The following is a 22,278-nucleotide window of genomic DNA, read 5'->3' as shown; positions in this document are numbered from 1 at the left end:
ACGTTTAAGATGCTGAGAACCATAAGGGCCAAAGCACACCGACGGCGATTTGAGATTTTAGCATCTATACAGGCTTCTGGCATCTGTTCATGTTAGGGTGAACCAGTTTTATCAGTACTGTACCCCTACATTTAATATATAAACATTTGCAGAAAGCTGTCTCTCCCATTTCTCTCATACTCACTTCTGTATCGGTTCAAAGCACGAATTTTAATTGCTGTAAGAACGGTCACTAGCTGCACAGATGCTCATTTCTAAATAAACTCTGGAAGCTTATGAAGAAATGCTCCACTGTAACCTCAAGTACCATGGTTTCAGTATTTCAGTCTATAAATAGAAGCTGAGGATTTAAGAACTATTAAGGTATAACGACCTCGCTACTGAACCAAATATTCGTGGTGAAAAGGAACATTTCAGAAGTTTTACAACAATGAAGTGTTCAACAGGTTCTCATGAACTGTTGTTTAAAGTAACATATTTTTCACTGGGGTTGTGGGAGGCCACCACTGTCTTCGAGTCACTTAGAGGAAGACCACAATTTAATATTTCCTACACAACACCAAAAATTAAACTAAAACATACACATGAAAATTTTGTGGATTAACATTATTAATTAGGAAATATAGGATGTTGGGTGAGAAATAAGTCAAACATGAGACTGGTGGTTTGTCTACAAAAGTGATTTTCACAAACAGCTATTTTTCCCAAAACTGATGTCTGTGCTTTGGGCCCCTATGGTTCTGGGTACTTCATTTCCTATGTAAACGGCTTTAGAATGTGCTGCATACAAGAAGAAATAAAAACTTTGTGGTTCGCCGATGACATTGTAATTCTGTCAGCAAAGGACTTGGAAGAGCAGTTGAATGGAATGGACAGTGTCTTGAAAGGAGATATAAGATGAACATCAACAAAAGCAGAACGACGATAATGAAATGCAGTCGAATGAAATCAGGTGATGCTGAGGGTATTAGGTTAGGAAATGAGACACCTAAAATAGTAAAGGAGTTTTGCTATTTGGGGAGCAAAATAACTTATGATGGTCGAAGTAGAGAGGATATAAAATGCAGACTAGCAATGGCAAGGAAAGTGTTTCTGAAGAAGAGAGAATTGTTAACATCGAGTATAGATTTAAGTGTCAGGAAGTCGGTTCTGAAAGTATTTGTATGGAGTGTAGCCATGTATGGAAGTGAAACATGGACGATAAATAGTTTGGACAAGAAGAGAATAGAAGCTTTCGAAATGTGGTGCTACAGAAGAATGCTGAACATTAGATGGGTAGATCACATAACTAATGAGGAGGTATTGAATAGAATTGGGGAGAAGAGGAGTTTGTGGCACAACTTGACAAGAAGAAGGGACCGGTTGGTAGGGCATGTTCTGAGGCATCACAAATTTAGGATTGGGGGCAGCGTGGAGGGTAAAAATCGTAGAGGGAGACCAAGAGATGAATACACTAAGCAGATTCAGAAGGATGTAGGCTGCATTAACTACTGAGAGATGAAGAAGCTGCATCAAACCTGTCTCGGGATTGAAGACCACAACAACAACTATCTGAGCAAAGACAGTACATACCTGAGAGCATCGGGCGAGCTGCTGTTGGCATCGGGAGTGGTCACTGGTGTCTCGTAGCCCGCTATGGGGTCGCAGTCCCTCTTGGGCATCAGCTCTATGGCGCTCAGCTCCGAGGAGGTCACCGGCTGGCTGAGGCTGTTGGATGGTGGAGCCTCTGTGAGCTCGCCAACTGGAACTGGAGTCTGCAGCTGATCTCCAGACGACCCCCACAGGATTTCTCCAGTCTGCAGTGGCCGCTGGTGGTACATCTCACACTGCACCATGTAGTCCCCCATAGTCAACTATGTCGCACTGACGACCGACGTCCCACAATCTGGAGACCACCTGCCACCTGGTTCAGTTATCGTCTGGCATTAGTCCAACTGAAGGAGACCACACGTGGAGAACACAGCCCTAACGACAGCTTCACAATGCAGTACTGCTGACTCTCAACAAGACTAAGTGTCCCAAGATATGAACCTCTACTGGTGTGTATATATATATATATGAAAACTGATGCCACCTACCCACCTGGAAACAGCCCAGATAACAAATCGAATTCCAAGCACCCTTGATCTTTGCTAAGGATAAAGCTGATCCTCCTTTCCAGAGCTGCTGGTTCTTCCTTGAAATCTAAAAAAAAAGTCTCAGTTCGGTACTTCCCCTGTAAATGATGAAGGATGCAGAAGTAATCGAAGGAGTGCCTAATTGCTTATACTCAGTTGATTCGTTGTTAGCTGTGTATTTCCGTTCCGCACTGTCAGTTGAGTACTTCAGGTGACGTACAAGGTACGAAGAAATAATGTAAGGAATACCACACTGCTTCTTAAATTTGATCTCTCAGCGTTGTTGTTGGATGTGTTTTACACGCAAGCAAATACTCTGTGTGTTCACCACACACCCAACCAGAGGTTGTCGTCTTGTTGCAAACTGACAAACTGTTTCAGAGTAGGGAGGGGAACCTGTTGTTACACTGAGCTGCATTAACTGTAGCTCCAAGAGTTTTTTTCAGTATCTTTGCAGCAGAAAGCAGTTTTCACATACGTCAGTCACTCGATGTGTCCCAAATTTTCTGCTTCTAATCACGCAGTCTGTGACACTCACTGATGATTGTCTCAAACAGTAGCCTCCACGTCCTTTCTGTTATCCTATGACTCTAGGACTCTGCTATAGCCGAGGAGGTTTCCTGGTAATCGGAGGTTCGATAACTGTGTTGTGTTGAGCTCTCGCCTCTTGATGTAGTTAGTGGAAGGTGATGGCGTAATAGGTTATACGACCTGCAACAAAGTATAACGGTTAGGAAATCATCAAATCTTGGTGTATGACCAGTTCCTAAAACAAAACAAAAATTGCATAGCAGAGCAGGTGTGTTGCTTTTGTGTTGTGGTCTCTCATTCACGATTCGCCATACTAGCCTATACTATGCACTCCTCTTTCTCCTTACATAACTACTGCAACCTACATCCGTTTCACCCTTATTACCGTATCAGAGCTTGAGATTATCCTACAATCTTTAACCCCTCCGCACACTTCCCCCATTAAAATATTGATGATTCCATGATGTCTCAGGATGTGTCCTAGAAACTGATCTCTTCTTTTAGTCAAGCTACATCAAAAATTTATTTTCTCTCCAGTTCTAGTCAGTAGCTCCTCATTACTTATTCCCCTATAGCACCACATTTCGAAAACTTCTATTCTCTTCTTGTCTGAACTGCTTGTTATCCATGTTTCAACTATGTACAAGACTACACTTCAGACAAATACCTGTAGAAAATAATTCGCAACACGTAAATTTATATTTGATACTAGCAAACTCGGCAGTGCTTCGCAGTTGCTAAATATATGTGGGGCAATTGGTTACACGTCCTAATCTGGGGTGTCCTTGAAGGCACACAACTCGAAAATATAGTAAGTCATATAGAACATGAATGAGGAAGACCCCTTCGTTTTAATTTATTGTGTTTGAGGTATCATTAATTTTTGAACTCCCTACAATTACAAAGCTTCTAAGTCAACATTTTTCGTTTTTTTGAATAGTTTAAGGTAAGTGTACGAAATAGCTTTCTTTATTACCTGTAAAACAACATATAAAATTTCCCACAATGAGAAAGTTCTGCCTGTCCACCAATTCTGCCATGTTTGAACGCCCAACCTTAAGCGTTCTGTTACAACTACAGAAAACATTGAATCGCTAAATACATTTCATTTATTATAATTTTGGAAATATACCGGTTTTCTGATGAAAACAACTGCGAGACAGAAAACAAAACAGCACATTGCTACGTGTACAATTGATGTTTAAAATTATGTACACGAGGAAATAATATATACCAATTAAATTTGATTCTAGTGGAACATATGCGTACAGCGATTGTACTACGGTACATTAATAAAAAGTATCCAACAATCAGCCGCAAATCCAATCTGTATTTTGTTGCGTATCTAGATTTCAGCAACTGAATCGTTGACTTCAGTGCGTATTCTCAATTTATACTCACTGAAGACCGTTATTCAGAAGCTGAAATTTAATACAGATAGGATTCGAGACTGAGTGCTGAATTCTTTAGCCTTTTTTGACAATATGTATCAGAAAAACTATTTCTCTAATGGTTTAAATGTCCCTGCTAAACTTAAGATTACATTATTGAGCCTTGTGAGAATATTATGAGGTGTTCCGAGAAAAAAATGGTTCAAATGGCTCTAATCACTATGGGACTTAACATCTGAGATCATCAGCCCCTAGACTTAGAACTACTTAAACCTAACTAACCTAAAGGCATCACACACATCCATGCCCGAGGCAGGATTTGAACCTGCGACCGTAGCAGCAGTACCGTTCCAGACTGAAGCGCCTAGAACCGCTCGGCCACAACGGCCGGCTGTTCCGAGAATAGTATCATTTTTGACAGTCCGTGTTTTCCGCAGGCCTTATACTTCTGAGTGTGCCTAAAGGCATAGAAATTTCCAGTACTTGATTCTGGGATAACGTAGTTCTGATACATGTTATGGTAAATACATTACACATTTCACAACTGGTGTGCAAGATTCTCAATACTAATTAAACCACAAATAACTTTTTTCACCACTACTTCCTTAACTGAAAGAACCCAGTTAAGAAAATTCTCCTGTATCCGTGGTTTTGACCATGTAAGTTGGTACGCTCCGTAGGTGCTGTGTGTTTGTAGTGCTGCAAACTCAGCGGCAGTTTTCCAGCAGTAAGATAAGAATACTTTACAGTGCTGTAGTAATATACACTCCTGGAAATTGAAATAAGAACACCGTGAATTCATTGTCCCAGGAAGGGGAAACTTTATTGACACATTCCTGGGGTCAGATACATCACATGATCACACTGACAGAACCACAGGCACATAGACACAGGCAACAGAGCATGCACAATGTCGGCACTAGTACAGTGTATATCCACCTTTCGCAGCAATGCAGGCTGCTGTTCTCCCATGGAGACGATCGTAGAGATGCTGGATGTAGTCCTATGGAACGGCTTGCCATGCCATTTCCACCTGGCGCCTCAGTTGGACCAGCGTTCGTGCTGGACGTGCAGACCGCGTGAGACGACGCTTAATCCAGTCCAAAACATGCTCAATGGGGGACAGATCCGGAGATCTTGCTGGCCGGGGTAGTTGACTTACACCTTCTAGAGCACGTTGGGTGGCACGGGATACATGCGGACGTGCATTGTCCTGTTGGAACAGCAAGTTCCCTTGCTGGTCTAGGAATGGTAGAACGATGGGTTCGATGACGGTTTGGATGTACCGTGCACTATTCAGTGTCCCCTCGACGATCACCAGAGGTGTACGGCCAGTGTAGGAGATTGATCCCCACACCATGATGCCGGGTGTTGGCCCTGTGTGCCTCGGTCGTATGGAGTCCTGATTGTGGCGCTCACCTGCACGGCGCCAAACACGCATACGACCATCATTGGCACCAAGGCAGAAGCGACTCTCATCGCTGAAGACGACACGTCTCCATTCGTCCCTCCATTCACGCCTGTCGCGACACCACTGCAGGCGGGCTGCACGATGTTGGGGCGTGAGCGGAAGACGGCCTAACGGATGGCGGGACCGTAGCCCAGCTTCATGGAGACGGTTGCGAATGGTCCTCGCCGATACCCCAGGAGCAACAGTGTCCCTAATTTGCTGGGAAGTGGCGGTGCGGTCCCCTACGGCACTGCGTAGGATCCTATGGTCTTGGCGTGCATCCGTGCGTCGCTGCGGTCCGGTCCCAGGCCGACGGGCACGTGCACCTTCCGCCGACCACTGGCGACAACATCGATGTACTGTGGAGACCTCACGCCCCACGTGTTGAGCAATTCGGCGGTACGTCCACCTGGCCTCCCGCATGCCCACTATACGCCCTCGCTCAAAGTCCGTCAACTGCACATACGGTTCACGTCCACGCTGTCGCGGCATGCTACCAGTGTTAAAGACTGCGATGGAGCTCCGTATGCCACGGCAAACTGGCTCAAACTGACGGCGGCGGTGCACAAATGGTGCGCAGCTAGCGCCATTCGACGGCCAACACCGCGGTTCCTGGTGTGTCGGCTGTGCCGTGAGTGTGATCATTGCTTGTACAGCCCTTTCGCAGTGTCCGGAGCAAGTATGGTGGGTCTGACACACCGGTGTCAATGTGTTCTTTTTTCCATTTCCAGGAGTGTATTTCATAGCAGCCGAGTTGGTATTATGTGAAAGAGCCCATAAATAAAGGCAATACTTCTGCTCCATTAGTTGATAGAACTGTATCAGCAGATATGACTGTTTCAATCTTTCTTGTGTGCTACCTGGGTTGTTGATTCATCGAAAACCTCTGTTCAGCAGTGACTACTCATTCCCACGCATGAAACACCTTCAAATGTAAGATTATTTTACAGATGAGTTAAAATTTGACGTTAGGCATGTGAAAAGTTCAAGAGTAAGAAGCAGAACCGTAATTTGTCGGTTTCATTGTTTATTGAAAAAGTCAAAATGCGAACTGCGATAATCTGGTAAGCGAAAAATAACCCTGCCACCGTTCCCCCTCCCACCAGCGACTCATTAACGAATCAAACTCCCATATATCAAACAGTTTTTCACAATCTAATTGTCTATCAATTCTGCCATATTTGAATGTCCAACCTTGAGCATTCTGTTACCACTGAAAAAAAAAAGATTCGCTTTACAAGATTCGGTAATTATAATAATAAAAAATCGGATGACGCGAACAAAGAGAAGTGAATCCGTTACTGTAAATGGTTTACATCTGTTATTGGGAGAAATATAACTGTTGTTCTTTGTGTCATCTTCTACACAGACGAGGCTTGGTTCCAGCCCTCTCGTCATTTTAACACACCAAACGTATGATTATGGTCGACGGAGGACCCTCATACTGTCCTTGAAATACTAATTCGCGATCAGAAAACTGGATCACGCGCAGCAATACCTGGACGGCGCATAATTGGAACTTTATTTTTTGAAGAAACGAACAACAGTAAAAATTATTCTTTAATGATCCACTATTTCTCCTGCCAACTGAAGATTATGCCAAGCCTCATGGTTTCATCAAGTTTGCGCTACTGTGCCCTCACTTAACACTACGCGTCCTTAGGAAGAGTTTTTGGAGAAAGTGTCATATCAAACAATCTATGGCCCTCTCTCTCGCCAATTACTCTACAAGACTTTTTCTTTAGGGGAGCAGCAAAACCTATAGTACCAATCGCAATCGACTACGCACGCTTTGTGACTTAAAAACTGAAATAACTGCGTACGTGAGAAGCATATCACGATGAGATCGGCAGGAAGTGTTTTCCAATAAACTTAATCCAACATGTGTTGTAGCTCCACAACAATTCCTGAACAAGCTACAAGTGGTACAACGATACAATTCTGCAGCTACATTCAGTGTTATATGTGCACAGTGTCTGCGACTTGGGTTTCGAATAGAGATGGTAGTAAGAGAGAGGTAATAAATCGAAGCGCCATGCCCGATATCGGTTTCGTAAGTAATGAATGTAAGCTTAACGCGGGGAGTTCCACAACATTGTTCATAATCGAAAATTACAACACGAAAATCTGTAAATAAAATAAATATCTCAGCCCATTGAATATGCTTTGCAAGCCTAATCAATGCAGAGGAAATTTCCAAGGAAAAATATGCATTTATTTGTATTTATTCAGTTGAGCGCAACCGTAATCTTAATAGCACGAATGTATCGTTGGACCGGTTACAGAAAAAAACAAGAAACGGTTTATATTTTTCTTGATGATTGGGCCTATATTGAAACATATCTCCTGAAAGGACGTTGTAAGTAAGGTTCCAATATCACCACTTAGAAGATTTAATGATTATTTACGACAGCCGTTTCGGAAGATTTCCATTTTCAAGTACCTGCGTGTACAAAGTTTGATACTTGCAATGTGCTAAGTTCTATAGGAGTTTTAGACTTTTTTTAATTTTGTGAATTATTGAGGTATAACTGATATTGTGGTCATAAATTTCATTATCGAGCATTACAAAAACCATGCTGTAATTAATTTTTATACATCTAAATTACGTACGTAAGAGGGAGACTTACATCTACATTGTCCCGACGTATATATAACATCTTGTGTGATTGTGTGTGTGGTGACTGCTCTTGCTATATTTCACATGACATTTTAAAATATCGATTTCATTTCGATTTTGTATTGTTTTATACAGTGTGGCGTAATATGTTGTTATAATTTTGTAAATATTTACTGTAATTTTTTTGACAGTCGGAGGTGATTATGCCTTTAGATATGTCAAGCATGTGTAAACTGTCTTTGGCTCTCAACTTACATAACCGTTCTTCTGATGTATAAATAATATATAGTGTGATTGTTCTTGCCACATTTCATATGAAATTCAAGAAATTTCGGTGTCACGTTCATTTCATGCTGTTAGGTTTTACACAGCAGGACGTGACATTTTAATGTACAAATGTAACATGTTTAGCGTAATTCATGACAATTGACCCAAAGAAGCTTTAAGTTTATGTTAGACCAGAATTTGGTCAGAGATTATGTCTTTAGGCATCTCCAGCATTTGTATCCACTCTTTCGCTCTTTCGAAACAGCTGTTGTAATAATCAATAAACGTTTTAAGCGGAACATTATTTACAATGTCCTTTCAAGGATTACATTTTCTTTGTTGCCGTTCCTGACGAAATATATTTTTGCGCAGCCGGTTTGGGATTATTCACAATAACAGAGCACGTGTGGTTATTGTTTACCTTGTAGTTGGAGATAATACAGTAGGAAGACGAGAGATGTTTGCGTGTCTGCTTTGAAATGTAAACACTTGAGAGGGGGCAAGGTCTTGTCACTGTGAAACGGCGAGTACACAGTTGAGCAGTCTGGGAAATAATGCGCTATCACAGTTGGCACCAAACTGCAGATTTACGTTCGGATAATTTCCGCACAAGTGTTTACTGTAGTCCCGACAGGACAAGACACGATTGAAAGACCAAAGCAGCTGACCGCGGCCTGCTGTGTTATCTTGGTGGGACACGTTTCTAGTTACGCTACCTCGCGGTCAAGTAGAAATTTCGTGCAAGATTTAATTTAGTGATGCCAGTAATCCCTCGCCCTTCTTTCATGAATCAAACTCCCAAGTATAAAACACCGAAAAAAGTAAAGAAAACGTTTGAAGTTGTGTTTCAAGTTTGTTACAAGTCGCTAAGTAGTCTCAATGTCAAACAGTCGATGAGTACTTATCCTCCTTTTAAAGAGGAATGTACGTAAAAATGGTGAAATGATAGTTCTGTATCATGCTAAAAATATTGTTTCCGATTTTAAAATTTTAATTCGTGCTATAAATGGTGTGAGCCATATTGTTTCCACCAATGCCCAGTGCAATGCCTCCTTTTCTGTGTTTATTGTTTCCTGTCGTCACAGAAACACCTGAAGAATGTAGAAGGCTGTGAGCCTGTTCGCGATACGTTTATTAAAGGAATACACATACGTTGGAACACAGAACCCGAAACAAAGCTTTAATAATCCCATGTAGAAGAGATTCCCAAACAAAAGATATTGCTCATCTACTGCTGTGAATACTTCCTCATATTATGCTTGCCTGGTGTTCAATGACGGCGACAATGGAATCATCAGGACCAGTACGGGACTAGGATTTGATGCACTTTGCTTCACTGAAATACTATCCAAGAAGATTGATAGTACTATCTCCTTTTTACCTTTCCCTCAGTTTTCATTTTTGAGTATATAAGGAACATTTTCTACTGGATCACTGTAGAGAAAACGGTGAAATTTGTACAGTCGTTGTATACACTGTAACTGACTTCCTGCGGTGCGAAATATTTCAAGGTACATTACTGCCAAAGTTAACTAAATTTGTGTGAAATAAAAATTGCTGTGTATCATACACTCAAGTTCAAAAAATCGTTACGAGTCTCTTAAGACTGATATTAAAGAAACTGGTGCACAGATTTCTTTATCAGTTTACTAAGAATAACCTGCCACATTGTGAAAGGGATAAGGAAATTAATCTTTGAGATAATGTTCGTCATGTGATACTATGTCTTCTAAAAGTATCCACAAACGTTTTAATCGTATTAATAGAAACAAAAAAATACGAAGAAATTCCTCATTATATCAAATAACATAGTGACAATATGTGCACAATTTGGTTTAATTATATCTCAAACAGCAAAAGCTAAACTATCTTATACGTACCCCTGTATTTTCTCATACGTCCCCTAGTAAGCAAAATGTAGCTTTTCACGCAATTTTCTTTGTCTTTGTCTTTGAGACGCCATATTTCCCGAAATGTGTGTCGTACAGGGACATAATTTTGCGTGGATAGGAGGTCATATCTCACAAAATTTCAAGCCCTTTTTGGGCGTTTTTGTGATCATGGATCCTTTCAGGCAGACAAATGTGCAGGGAGGCGGCCACTGTGCGTGTCATTTGTAGATACTGTCTGTAATCTGTGTTTCCAGTAGAGTTACTAGCAACGCTATACCTGACGCTCAAGTTTTACTACATCAATAATGAAAGTTTATTAAGCCACAAACTTTCTTCCTTTCAGTGTTTTGTGTGTGTTGTTATCGACAAAAAGCCTATACGGTGTTTCAAGGTTATACTCGAGTTACTTGTGGAAACACCATGAAAGAGATTAGGGTGCTGAAACACACAGACATATACGAAAATTTTTAATCGCGATACCTTTTTCTTTCGTGATCCGGTCTTATGAAATAAAGCCTATACAGTGAACAAGCTATGCTCATGTTACCTATGAAAACACAATAAAAGATATTATCGTCCTCTAAGAGGCAAAGAGACTGAAGCGAAAATTTAAATGACAGAATATTTTTCCGTGATTCTATTTTTATGAACTAAATCTTATTCGGTGCCCTCAACCTGCGAAACTCCTTTGAAAATTCGTCTAGTAGTTTTGGAGAAGCGGTTTCAAACAGGACACTTTCACAAATTTATTACTAGTACATATGGCAGAATAAAAAAGGCTACAAAATTTAAATATCTAGGTGAAATGGTACAAATAAATGGTTTAGACGAAGAAGCTAACCTAGCAAGGGCAAGGAAAAAAACTGTACAACAAGAAATCTATTTCGATAAATGCAAGACTTCGGCACTACAGTACTGTCATTATACTATAATGCCTTTATGCATCAGAAAGCCTTTCATTAAATATAGCCAAACAATCAGGTGAAATAGAAAAGAAGGAAAGGAAAATATTGGGGCCAAAATATGAGAATTGGAAATGGAAGTTAAGAAGTAATAAAGAAGTTTATGAAAAATTAGAGGGGATATCAGAGACGACGAGGAAGAGAAGAGTTGTATTCTATGGACGGATAAAAACAAGATAACAAAAAGAATTTTTAACTTGTTTGACAGAAACTCAAAACATCAATGATGTGGATAAAAGAAGTTAAACATGCATGAAGGAAATGGAAATAATGGAGGAATAAATAGGAGAAAGATAAAGGTCTAGAGCAATAGTAGAACGTTTCAAGGGTTTCCAGGAGAAATCAAAGGAAAAAGGTGCAACATGGACAGAAGAAATAAGAGACGAGAAAAGGCAAAGAATGACAAATTACAGGAAAGAAAGAAAGGAGAAAAGAAAGCGTACTTAAGTTATTTCTTGGAGTTCTTACAAGGTCAAACCAGTGTATAAATAAAAGAGAAGAGTTACACTCTATGTACAGATAAAAACAAGATAACAAAAAGAATTTAACATACCAGTATATATTTTGGCCTACTAAGAATTCCACGAAATAACTTAAGTATGCTTTGTTTTCTCCTTTCTTTCTTTCCAGTAATTTCTCATTCTTTCCCTTTGTTCGTCTCTTATTTCTTCTGTCCATATATATATATATATATATATATATATATATATATATATATATATATATATATATATATATATATATATGCCCAGGAAAAGTCGTGGTGGCCGACATCGGATCGCGGGAGAGGGCAGCAGCGTCTTAGACGCCGGTTTTATCGCTAGCGCTCACCTTGGAAACTGAAATCTGGCACTTGAACCTTCGATTTGCGCACATCGGTTTCTCCTGCACGTTATCACGCCGAGATATCGAGTTCTCACGAATGAAGATTCCAGTTTAGTATTAAAACTTAAAGTGGCATCATTTACACTCATGAGAAAAAAATTCCAACACCGAAAAAATAATTACTATAGAGTAATGAAATCTCAGGAATACATTTGTCTAGGTAACGCATGTAAGTGTTTGACATTGAAAGATGTCAGGTTGACGTAAGCTCGAGATAAGCCATAGCATATGCGAAATACTGGCGTGATGGCCATAATATTGAATGCAAACATGAAAACGAGCATGGTGTGTAGGTGCCGGATGTCAGTTTGTGGGATGAAGTTGCATGTCTGTTGCACATTGTCAGTCAAGACAAAGACGGTTAATGTTGGTTGGGGATGTCGCTGGAGCTGTAGTCCGATAACGTCCCATATGTGCTCGATTGGAGACAGATCTGGTGATGGAGTAGGCCAAGGCAATATGTCGACACTCCGTAGAGTACGTTGGGTTACAGCACCGTTATGTGCACGAGCGTTATCCTGTTGGAAAACACCTCCTGGAATGCTGTCCACGAATGCCAGCACAAGATTTTGAATCATCAGATTAATGAGCAAATTTGCATTCAGGGTGCATGGGATAACCACTAGAGAGTGCTCCTGCTGTTATACGAAATCGCACTCCAGATCGTACCTCCAGGTGTAGGTCCAGTGTGAGTACCATGCAGTCAGGTTGGTTGCAGGCCCTCAACTCGCCCCCTTCTGACCAACACACGGCCATCACTGGTACCGAGGCAGAAGCAGCTTTCATCATAAAACATAACAGACCTCCACCCTACCCTCCAGTTAGCTCTCGCTTGAGACCACTGAAGTCGCAAATGGGGGCTGTTTTGGGTCAGTGGAATGTACGCAAAAGGGAGTATGGCTCGAAGCTGTTTTTGAAGTAACCGATTTGTAACAGTGTGGTGCCAATTGCTGCTCGAATTGCTGCAAGACGATGTGCCAGAGCCATACGCCAAACACGATGGTCTTCCCTCGCGAAAATGCCACGTGGACGCCCGCAGCCCGTTCATCTTGCCACTGTACATTTTCGTCACCACCGCTGCCAAGAGTCATGTGCAGTGGCCACATCCTGCAAAGCCTTTCTGCAATATTGCAGAAGGAATACTGAGTCTCTCGTAGCCCTGTTACACAACCTCGTTGTGCCGTCAAAGCATTCTTGACTAAAATCAAGTCGCCACCTCCAGTCTCGAAGGTAACGCTCGCGACCGTTACAGTGTGAATTTGAAGCAAACCTGGTTTGCATGGCGGGGCGGTTCTAGGCACTACAGTCTGGAGGCGCGCGACCGCTACGGTCGCAGGTTCGAATCCTGCCTCGGGCATGGATGTGTGTGATGTCCTTAGGTTAGTTAGGTTTAAGTAGTTCTAAGTTCTAGGGGACTGGTGACCTCCGAAGTTAAGTCCCATAGTGCTCAGAGCCATTTTTGAACCTGCTTTGCATCCGCATAGTGGAGCTGCTAGTATCACTCCTATGCGACTGGAGAGAAAGTTGAATACAAATCATCTTTCAGAACCGCGAGATTCCCGCACACCTAAACATCCCTAGGTCCACTGTTTCCGATGTGATAGTGAAGTGGAAACGTGAAGTGACACGTACAGCACAAAAGCGTAAAGCCCGACCTCGTCTGTTGACTGACAGAGACTGCCGACAGTTGAAGAGGGTCGTAATGTGTAATAGGCAGACATCTATCCAGACCATCACACAGGAATTCCAAACTGCATAAAGATCCACTGCAAGTACTATGACAGTTAGGCGGGAGGTGAGAAAACTTGGATTTCATGGTCAAGCGGCTGCTCATAAGCCACACGCTGGTAAATGCCAAACGAAACCTTGCTTGTAGAATTTTGGAACACGTATTATGTTCGAGTATAATGACTTTTCTGGAGACTAGAAATCTACCCTGTAGGAGTCACCTTGGGTGTCGAAAAAGACGGTCGTGTGAAACCCAGCTTGCGCTATTCGTCCACGAGACTCAGAGGGCCATAGACACGGGTTCCCAGGTTTCTTGACTTCCCCAAAGCGTTCGATACAGTTCCCCACAGTCGTTTAATGAACAAAGTAAAAGCATATGGGCTATCAGACCAATTGTGTGATTGGATAGAAGAGTTCCTAGATAACAGAACGCAGCATGTCATTCTCAATGGAGAGAAGTCTTCCGAAGTAAGAGTGATTTCAGGTGTGCCGCAGGGGAGTGTCGTAGGACCATTGCTATTCACAATATACATAAATGACCTTGTGGATGACATCGGAAGTTCACTGAGGCTTTTTGCGGATGATGCTGTGGTATATCGAGAGGTTGTAACAACGGAAAAGAGTACTGAAATGCAGGAGGATCTGCATCGAATTGACGCATGGTGCAGGGAATGGCAATTGAATCTCAATCTAGACAAGTGTAATGTGCTACGAATACATAGAAAGAAAGATCCCTTATCATTTAGCTACAATATTGCAGGTCAGCAACTGGAAGCAGTTAATTCCATAAATTATCTGGGAGTACGCATTAGGAGTGATTTAAAACGGAATGATCATATAAAGTTGATCGTCGGTAAAGCAGATGCCAGACTGAGATTCATTGGAAGAATCCTAAGGAAATGAAATCCGAAAACAAAGGAAGTAGGTTACAGTACACTTGTTCGCCCACTGCTTGAATACTGCTCAGGAGTGTGGGATCCGTACCAGATAGGTTTGACAGAAGAGAGAGAAGATCCAGCGGAGAGCAGCGCGCTTCGTTACAGGATCATTTAGTAAACGCGAAAGCGTTACGGCGCGATAGATAAACTCCAGTGGAAGACTCTGCAGGAGAGACGCGCAGTAGCTGGGTACGGGCTGTTGTTGAAGTTTCGAGAACATACCTTCACCGAGGAGTCAAGCAGTATATTGCTGCCCCCTACGTATATCTCGCGAAGAGACCATGAGGATAAAATCAGAGAGATTAGAGCGCACACAGAGGCATACCGACAATCCTTCTTTCCACGAACAATACGAGACTGAAATAGGAGAGCCGATAGAGGTGTTCAAGGTACCTCCGCCACACACCGTCAGGTGGCTTGCGGAGTATGGATGAAGATGTAGATGTAGATGTAAGGAGCGTAAACACTGGACGGTTGAACAGTGGAACAACGTTGTGTGGAGTGATGAATAACGGTACACAATGTACGATCCGATAGCAGGTCGTGGGTATGGCGAATGCCCGGTGAACGTCATCTGCCAACGTGTGTAGTGCCAACAGTAAAATTCGGAGGCGGTGGTGTTATGGTATGGTCGTGTTTTCCATGGAGGGGGCTTGCACCCCTTCTTGTTTCGCGTGTCACTATCACAGCACAGGCGTACATTGATTTTTTAAGCAACTTCTTGCTTCCCACTATTGAAGAGCAATTTGGGGATGGCGATTTGCCTCTTTCAACGCGATCGAGCACCTGTTCATAATGCACGGCCTGTGGCGGAGTGGTTACACGACAGTAACACCACTGTAATGGACTGGCCTGCACAGTCCTGACCTGAAACCGTTGGAACATCTGTGGGATGATTTGGAAGGCCAACCTCGTGCCTAGCCTCAACGACCGACATCGATACCTCTCCTCAGTGCAGCATTCCGTGAAGAATGGGCTGCCGTTCCCCAAGAAACCTTCCAGCACCTGATTGAACGTATGCCTGCGAGAGTGGAAGCTGTCATCAAGGCTAAGGGTGGATCAACACCATATTGACTTCCAGCATTACCGATGGAGGGCTTCACGAACTTTTAAATCGTTTTCAGCCATGTATCCGGATACTTTTGATCACATAGCGTATCTATATGAATTTATTATCTACTTGAAGGCAAGTTACAGTTAAATTGTTATAATATACTGAAGCCAGTATTCGACGCAAATGTTAACATTTCAAAAAGAGAAATAAAGAAGTTCGTAATTTCGTCTGCCACAAAAGTTTGCAAAGATACAATTCATTTAAATGTAGTTCTCCATTCTAACATTGCCAAACACTGTCACTACTATAAATCGCTTGAAGGCCGTGAATGAACAATGTTTTGAAGTCATTTTCAGCCCTTTAAGCGTGTGTACAGTATGAATTTATATGACTGTATGTATGAATAGCATCTTTCGTCATAAAGAAAACCAAGCGTTTCTTGTTCGCTTGCGTTTCCCCGTATGAGAAACGTAAAACAACCTTTAAAATAAACAAGTGTTCAGTAACTGTTCAAAATTTTATATTCGTGACGAAAATAGGAACTGTAAGGTGGACGAAATTACGAAAATCCCCAGGTTAATTGTACTGGCCCCTACTGTAATATAGGCCGGACCTTTGACTTCAGCGATTACATATCGGCTGAAGTGAATACCACTCTATTTGAAAACAAATCAGTGCTCACACTGGGAATTTGACTACTGCAGTAACATACCTCAGGGAAGGAAGGTTGGTTGTTTTATTTGGGGGAGTGGCCCAAACAGAGAGGTGATGCCCCCATCGGATTAGGGAAGTCGGGCGTGCCCTTTCAAAGGAACCACCTCAGCATTTGCCTGAAGCGATTTAGGGACAACCTAAAGCAGGAAAGTCCCAGCGACACGGAAGCTAAACGTGCTGGACACAACAGACTCTCTCAGCAGAACAATGGACTGAGGTCACGGAAGTACTCGCAGCTAAATATACGTTACCAATTGTGGAAACCAGAAATTCCTAGGGACACGAAATAATAATCCAGCCGGGAATCGAACCCGGGCCCTTAAGATTGACAGTCTGTCGCGCTGACCACTCAGCTACCGGGGACGGACAGGGACACGAAATTAGAAGCAGGCACGCTATCAGGGCCTCTTATCTTAATGTAAACAATGAATGGTCTAGAATGGTGCCTTGGGGTACTCCTAAAATTAGATCTGCCTGTGTTTGGTTTGTTTACGAATGATGCGTGGGGTTCTCAGGGAGGTCCCGAATCCAGTCACAAGTCCGGTCCTATACTCGCTAACCTCGTATATTGCTCACTAAACGAGAGAACGGTCCATTGACACAAAGTCAACACGGATTTAGAAAACATCATTTTTGTGAAACATAGCTAGCTCTTTTATTCACACGACGTGCAGAGTGCTATTGACAACTAATTGATTCCGTATTTCTTGATTTCCAGAAGGGTTCTGACACTGTATGTGAGAAGCGGCTTGTAATGAAACTGCGTGCTGATGGAAGAGAGGTAACAGTTCGAGTAAAACAGAAGTGACTTCTACCGTTCCCGAAAGTAGTGTTGTAGGCCCTCTAGCCGGCCGCTGGTGGCCGAGCGATAAGAGGCGCTTCAGTCTGGAATCGCGCGACGGCTACTGTCGCAGGTTCGAATCCTGCCTCGGGCATGGATGTGTGTGATGTCCTAAGGTTAGTTAGGTTTAAGTAGTTCTAAGTTCTAGGGGACTGATGACTTCAGATGTTAAGTCCCATAGTGCTCAGAGCCATTTGAACACTTTTTTTGTTGTTGTTGTTAGTTATCTGGATAAACGATTTAGGAGACAATCTTAGCAGCCATCTTAGGTTGTTTGCAGATAATACTGTCATGTATCGCTTAGTAAAGTCATCAGAAGATCAAAACAATTTGCAAAAAAAAAAAAAAGTGGTTCAAATGGCTCTGAGCACTTGTTGTTGTGGTCTTCAGTCGTGAGACTGGTTTGATGCAGCTCTCCATGCTACTCTATCCTGTGCAAGCTTCTTCATCCCCCAGTACCTACTGCAGCCTACATGGTTCTGAATCTGCTTAGTGTATTCATCTCTTGGTCTCCCTCTACGATTTTTACAAATGGTTCAAATGGCTCTGAGCACTATGGGACTTAACAGCTGTGGTCATCAGTCCCCTAGAATTTAGGACTACTTAAACTTAACTAACCTAAGGACATCACACACATCCATGCAAGAGGCAAGATTCGAACCTGCGACCGTAGCAGTCGCGCGGTTCCGGACTGAAGCGCCTAGAACCGCTCGACCACTGTGGCCGGCAACAATTTGCAAAACGATACAGGTAAGATACCTGTAGAGCGCGAATTTGGCAATTGACTCTAAATAATGAAAAGTGTGAGGTCATCCACATGAATGCTAAATGGAATCCGTTAAACTACACTTACACAATAAATCTATAAAAACTAAAGGAGTAAATATGACTAAATAGCCGGCCGAGCGGTTCTAGGCGCTACAGCCTGGAACCACGCGGCCGCTACGATCGCAGGTTCGAATCCTGCCTCCGGCATGGATTTATGTGATATCCTTATGTTAGTTAGGTTTAAGTAGTTCTAGGGGACTGATGACCTTAGAAGTTAAAGTCCCACAGTGCTCAGAGCCATTTGATTTGAACAACTAAATGCCTAGGAATTACTATTACGAACAACTTAAATTGGGAAGAACACGTAGATCATGTTGTGGGGAAGCAGAACAAAAGACTGCGTTTTATTGGACGAGCACTTGGAAGATGCAACAGATCTATTAAAGAGACCGCCTAGACTACTTTTGGAGTACTGCTGCGCGATGTGGGATCTTTACGAACAGGGTGAACGTAGTACATCCAGAAAGTTCAAAGTTGGGCAGCACGTTTTGTATTATCGAGAATTAGGAGAGTGAGTGTCACGGACATGAAACAGGATTTGGGGTGTACATAACTGAAACAAAGACGTGTTCGTTGCGGCGGGAACGTCTCACTAATGACTCAAATGGCTCTGAGCACTATGGGACTTAACATCTGAGGTCATTAGTCCCCTAGAACTTAGAACTATTTAAACCTAACTAACCTAAGGACATCACACACGTCCATGCCCGAGGCAGGATTCGAACCTGCGACCGTAGCGGCCACGCGGTTCCAGACTGAAGCGCCTAGAACCGTTCGGTCACAACGGCCGGCTTGTCTCACTAAATGTGAGTCACCAACTTTCTCCACCGAATGAAATTTTTTTTTTTTTTTGACGCCGAGCGAGATAGGGAGAGACGATCATCTTAATAAAGTAAGGGAAATGAGACTTCGCACGGAAAGATAGAGGTGTTCGTTTTCCCCGCGCGCTGTTCGAGAGTGGAATGACAGAATTATTGTGAAGGTTGTTAGAAAATGAAACACCTACAGCCAGTTGACAGTTGACCTACTCAGTTACAACAATGATAATGTTTGGTTTGTGGGGCGCTCAACTGCGCGTTTATCAGAGCCCGTGAAAGTCCAAATTCTTACACTGCCCAATTTTTTCACAGTCCACTATAGCCACTGCCACAAATAATGATGATGATCATGATGCAATGATGAGGACAGCACAAATAGCCAGTCCTCAGGTAGAGACAACTCCCCAACCACGCCGGGAATCGGACCCGGGACCCCATGATCCAGAGGCGGTAACGCTAGCCACAAGACCACAAGCTGCGTACTGTAATGGTACTTGAATTACGTAACCATTACTGCACCTCACCTCAGCCTCTCGATACCAGCAATATTCTGCTGTGTTCCTGTAAAATAGTTAACATTTTTCTGTGACAACATTCAGATTTGATTTCATTAATATAGACGTACTTTGATATATCGATATGTTTATATTGCAATGATATTATTCTTATGTGTATTCTTTCTTTTGTCACTATGATCTTTGACGTATTGTAACTCTGATTTTTCGGCGCGTAAGCGGCTATGAGAGAGTCAAGTCTTGGTCGTCATGTTGAAAAGACGTAAATTGTAGTCAGTTTATGAAATTTGAACTTTGACAGTGAGGAAGATATTTTAAAGTATGTTTTATAATGTGAAGTGATGTTTTGTGAGTTACGTGATATTGCAACAAAAGTAATAAAAAAGAAGTGTAACTTAAATTCGGAGTGCTGATTACTTTTTTACGTCACCATTGTGATAACTTGCAAAAGTATAATCTTAAAGAATGATTTATGAAACACATTTATAATACTTTTGAATATCGCAGAATAACACCTAGGCCTCTTTGCACCCGAGCTTGGAATCATGTTGTTGTTGTTGTGGTCTTCAGTCCTGAGACTGGTTTGATGCAGCTCTCCATGCTACTCTATCCTGTGCAAGCTTCTTCATCTCCCAGTACCTACTACAACCTACATCCTTCTGAATCTGCTTAGTGTACTCATCTCTCGGTCTCCCTCTACGATTTTTACCCTCCACACTGCCCTCCAATGCTAAATTTGTGATCCCTTGATGCCTCAAAACATGTCCTACCAACCGATCCCTTCTTCTAGTCAAGTTGTGCCACAAACTTCTCTTCTCCCCAATCCTATTCAATACCTCCTCATTAGTTACGTGATCTATCCACCTTATCTTCAGTATTCTTCTGTAGCACCACATTTCGAAAGCTTCTATTCTCTTCTTGTCCAAACTAGTTATCGTCCATGTTTCACTTCCATACATGGCTACACTCCAAACAAATATTTTCAGAAATGACTTCCTGACACTTAAATCTATATTCGATGTTAACAAATTTCTCTTCTTCAGAAACGCTTTCCTTGCCATTGCCAGTCTACATTTTATATCCTCTCTACTTCGACCATCATCAGTTATTTTACTTCCTAAATAGCAAAACTCCTTTACTACTTTAAGTGTCTCATTTCCTAATCTAATTCCCTCAGCATCACCCGATTTAATTTGACTACATTCCATTATCCTCGTTTTGCTTTTGTTGATGTTCATCTTATATCCTCCTTTCAAGACACTGTCCATTCCGTTCAACTGCTCTTCCAAGTCCTTTGCCGTCTCTGACAGAATTACAATGTCATCGGCGAACCTCAAAGTTTTTACTTCGTCTCCATGAATTTTAATACCTACTCCAAATTTTTCTTTTGTTTCCTTTACTGCTTGCTCAATATACAGATTGAATAACATCGGGGAGAGGCTACAACCCTGTCTCACTCCTTTCCCAACCACTGCTTCCCTTTCATGCCCCTCGACTCTTATGACTGCCATCTGGTTTCTGTACAAATTGTAAATAGCCTTTCGCTCCCTGTATTTTACCCCTGCCACCTTTAGAATTTGAAAAAGAGTATTCCAGTCAACATTGTCAAAAGCTTTCTCTAAGTCTACAAATGCTAGAAACGTAGGTTTGCCTTTTCTTAATCTTTCTTCTAAGATAAGTCGTAAGGTCAGTATTGCCTCACGTGTTCCAACATTTCGACGGAATCCAAACTGATCCTCCCCGAGGTCCGCATCTACCAGTTTTTCCATTCGTCTGTAAAGAATTCGCGTTAGTATTTTGCAGCTGTGACTTATTAAACTGATAGTTCGGTAATTTTCACATCTGTCAGCACCTGCTTTCTTTGGGATTGGAATTATTATATTCTTCTTGAAGTCTGAGGGTATTTCGCCTGTCTCATACATCTTGCTCACCAGCTGGTAGAGTTTTGTCATGACTGGCTCTCCCAAGGCCGTCAGTAGTTCTAATGGAATGTTGTCTACTCCGGGGGCCTTGTTCCGACTCAGGTCTTTCAGTGCTCTGTCAAACTCTTCACGCAATATCGTATCACCCATTTCGTCTTCATCTACATCCTCTTCCATTTCCATAATATTGTCCTCAAGTACATCACCCTTGTATAAACCTTCTATATACTCCTTCCACCTTTCTGCCTTCCCTTCTTTGCTTAGAACTGGGTTGCCATCTGAGCTCTTGATATTCATACACGTGGTTCTCTTCTCTCCAAAGGTCTCTTTAATTTTCCTGTAGGCAGTATCTATCTTACCCCTAGTGAGATAAGCCTCTACATCCTTACATTTATCCTCTAGCCATCCCTGTTTAGCCATTTTGCACTTCCTCTCGATCTCATTTTTGAGACGTTTGTATTCCTTTTTGCCTGCTTCATTTACTGCATTTTTATATTTTCTCCTTTCATCAATTAAATTCAATATTTCTTCTGTTACCCAAGGATTTCTAGCAGCCCTCGTCTTTTTACCTACTTTATCCTCTGCTGCCTTCACTACTTCATCCCTCAGAGCTACCCATTCTTCTTCTACTGTATTTCTTTCCCCTATTCCTGTCAATTGTTCCCTTATGCTCTCCCTGAAACTCTGTACAACCTCTGGTTCTTTCAGTTTATCCAGGTCCCATCTCCTTAATTTCCCACATTTTTGCAGTTTCTTCAGTTTTAATCTACAGGTCATAACCAATAGATTGTGGTCAGAGTCCACA

The 22,278-nt window shown here is 42.1% G+C and overlaps 1 protein-coding gene across 1 annotated transcript in view; it reads right to left on the bottom strand.

The window, feature by feature from the left end:
• The window catches only part of LOC126293647 (uncharacterized), an 81,714-nt gene extending 79,710 nt beyond the window's left edge, over positions 1-2,004 (bottom strand). Inside the window, exon 1 of the mRNA XM_049986926.1 lies at positions 1,573-2,004. Within this exon, the coding sequence (XP_049842883.1) occupies positions 1,573-1,847 (275 nt within the window). The 5' untranslated portion in view covers positions 1,848-2,004. The remainder of the gene's footprint in view (positions 1-1,572) is intronic.
• Between the last annotated feature and the right edge of the window lie 20,274 nt (positions 2,005-22,278).

This window comes from Schistocerca gregaria, chromosome 10, assembly GCF_023897955.1.
Source record: "Schistocerca gregaria isolate iqSchGreg1 chromosome 10, iqSchGreg1.2, whole genome shotgun sequence".
Lineage (NCBI taxonomy): Eukaryota > Metazoa > Arthropoda > Insecta > Orthoptera > Acrididae > Schistocerca > Schistocerca gregaria.
Note: the sequence above shows the minus strand (reverse complement) of the source record. Positions and strands in the feature narration are given on the sequence as shown.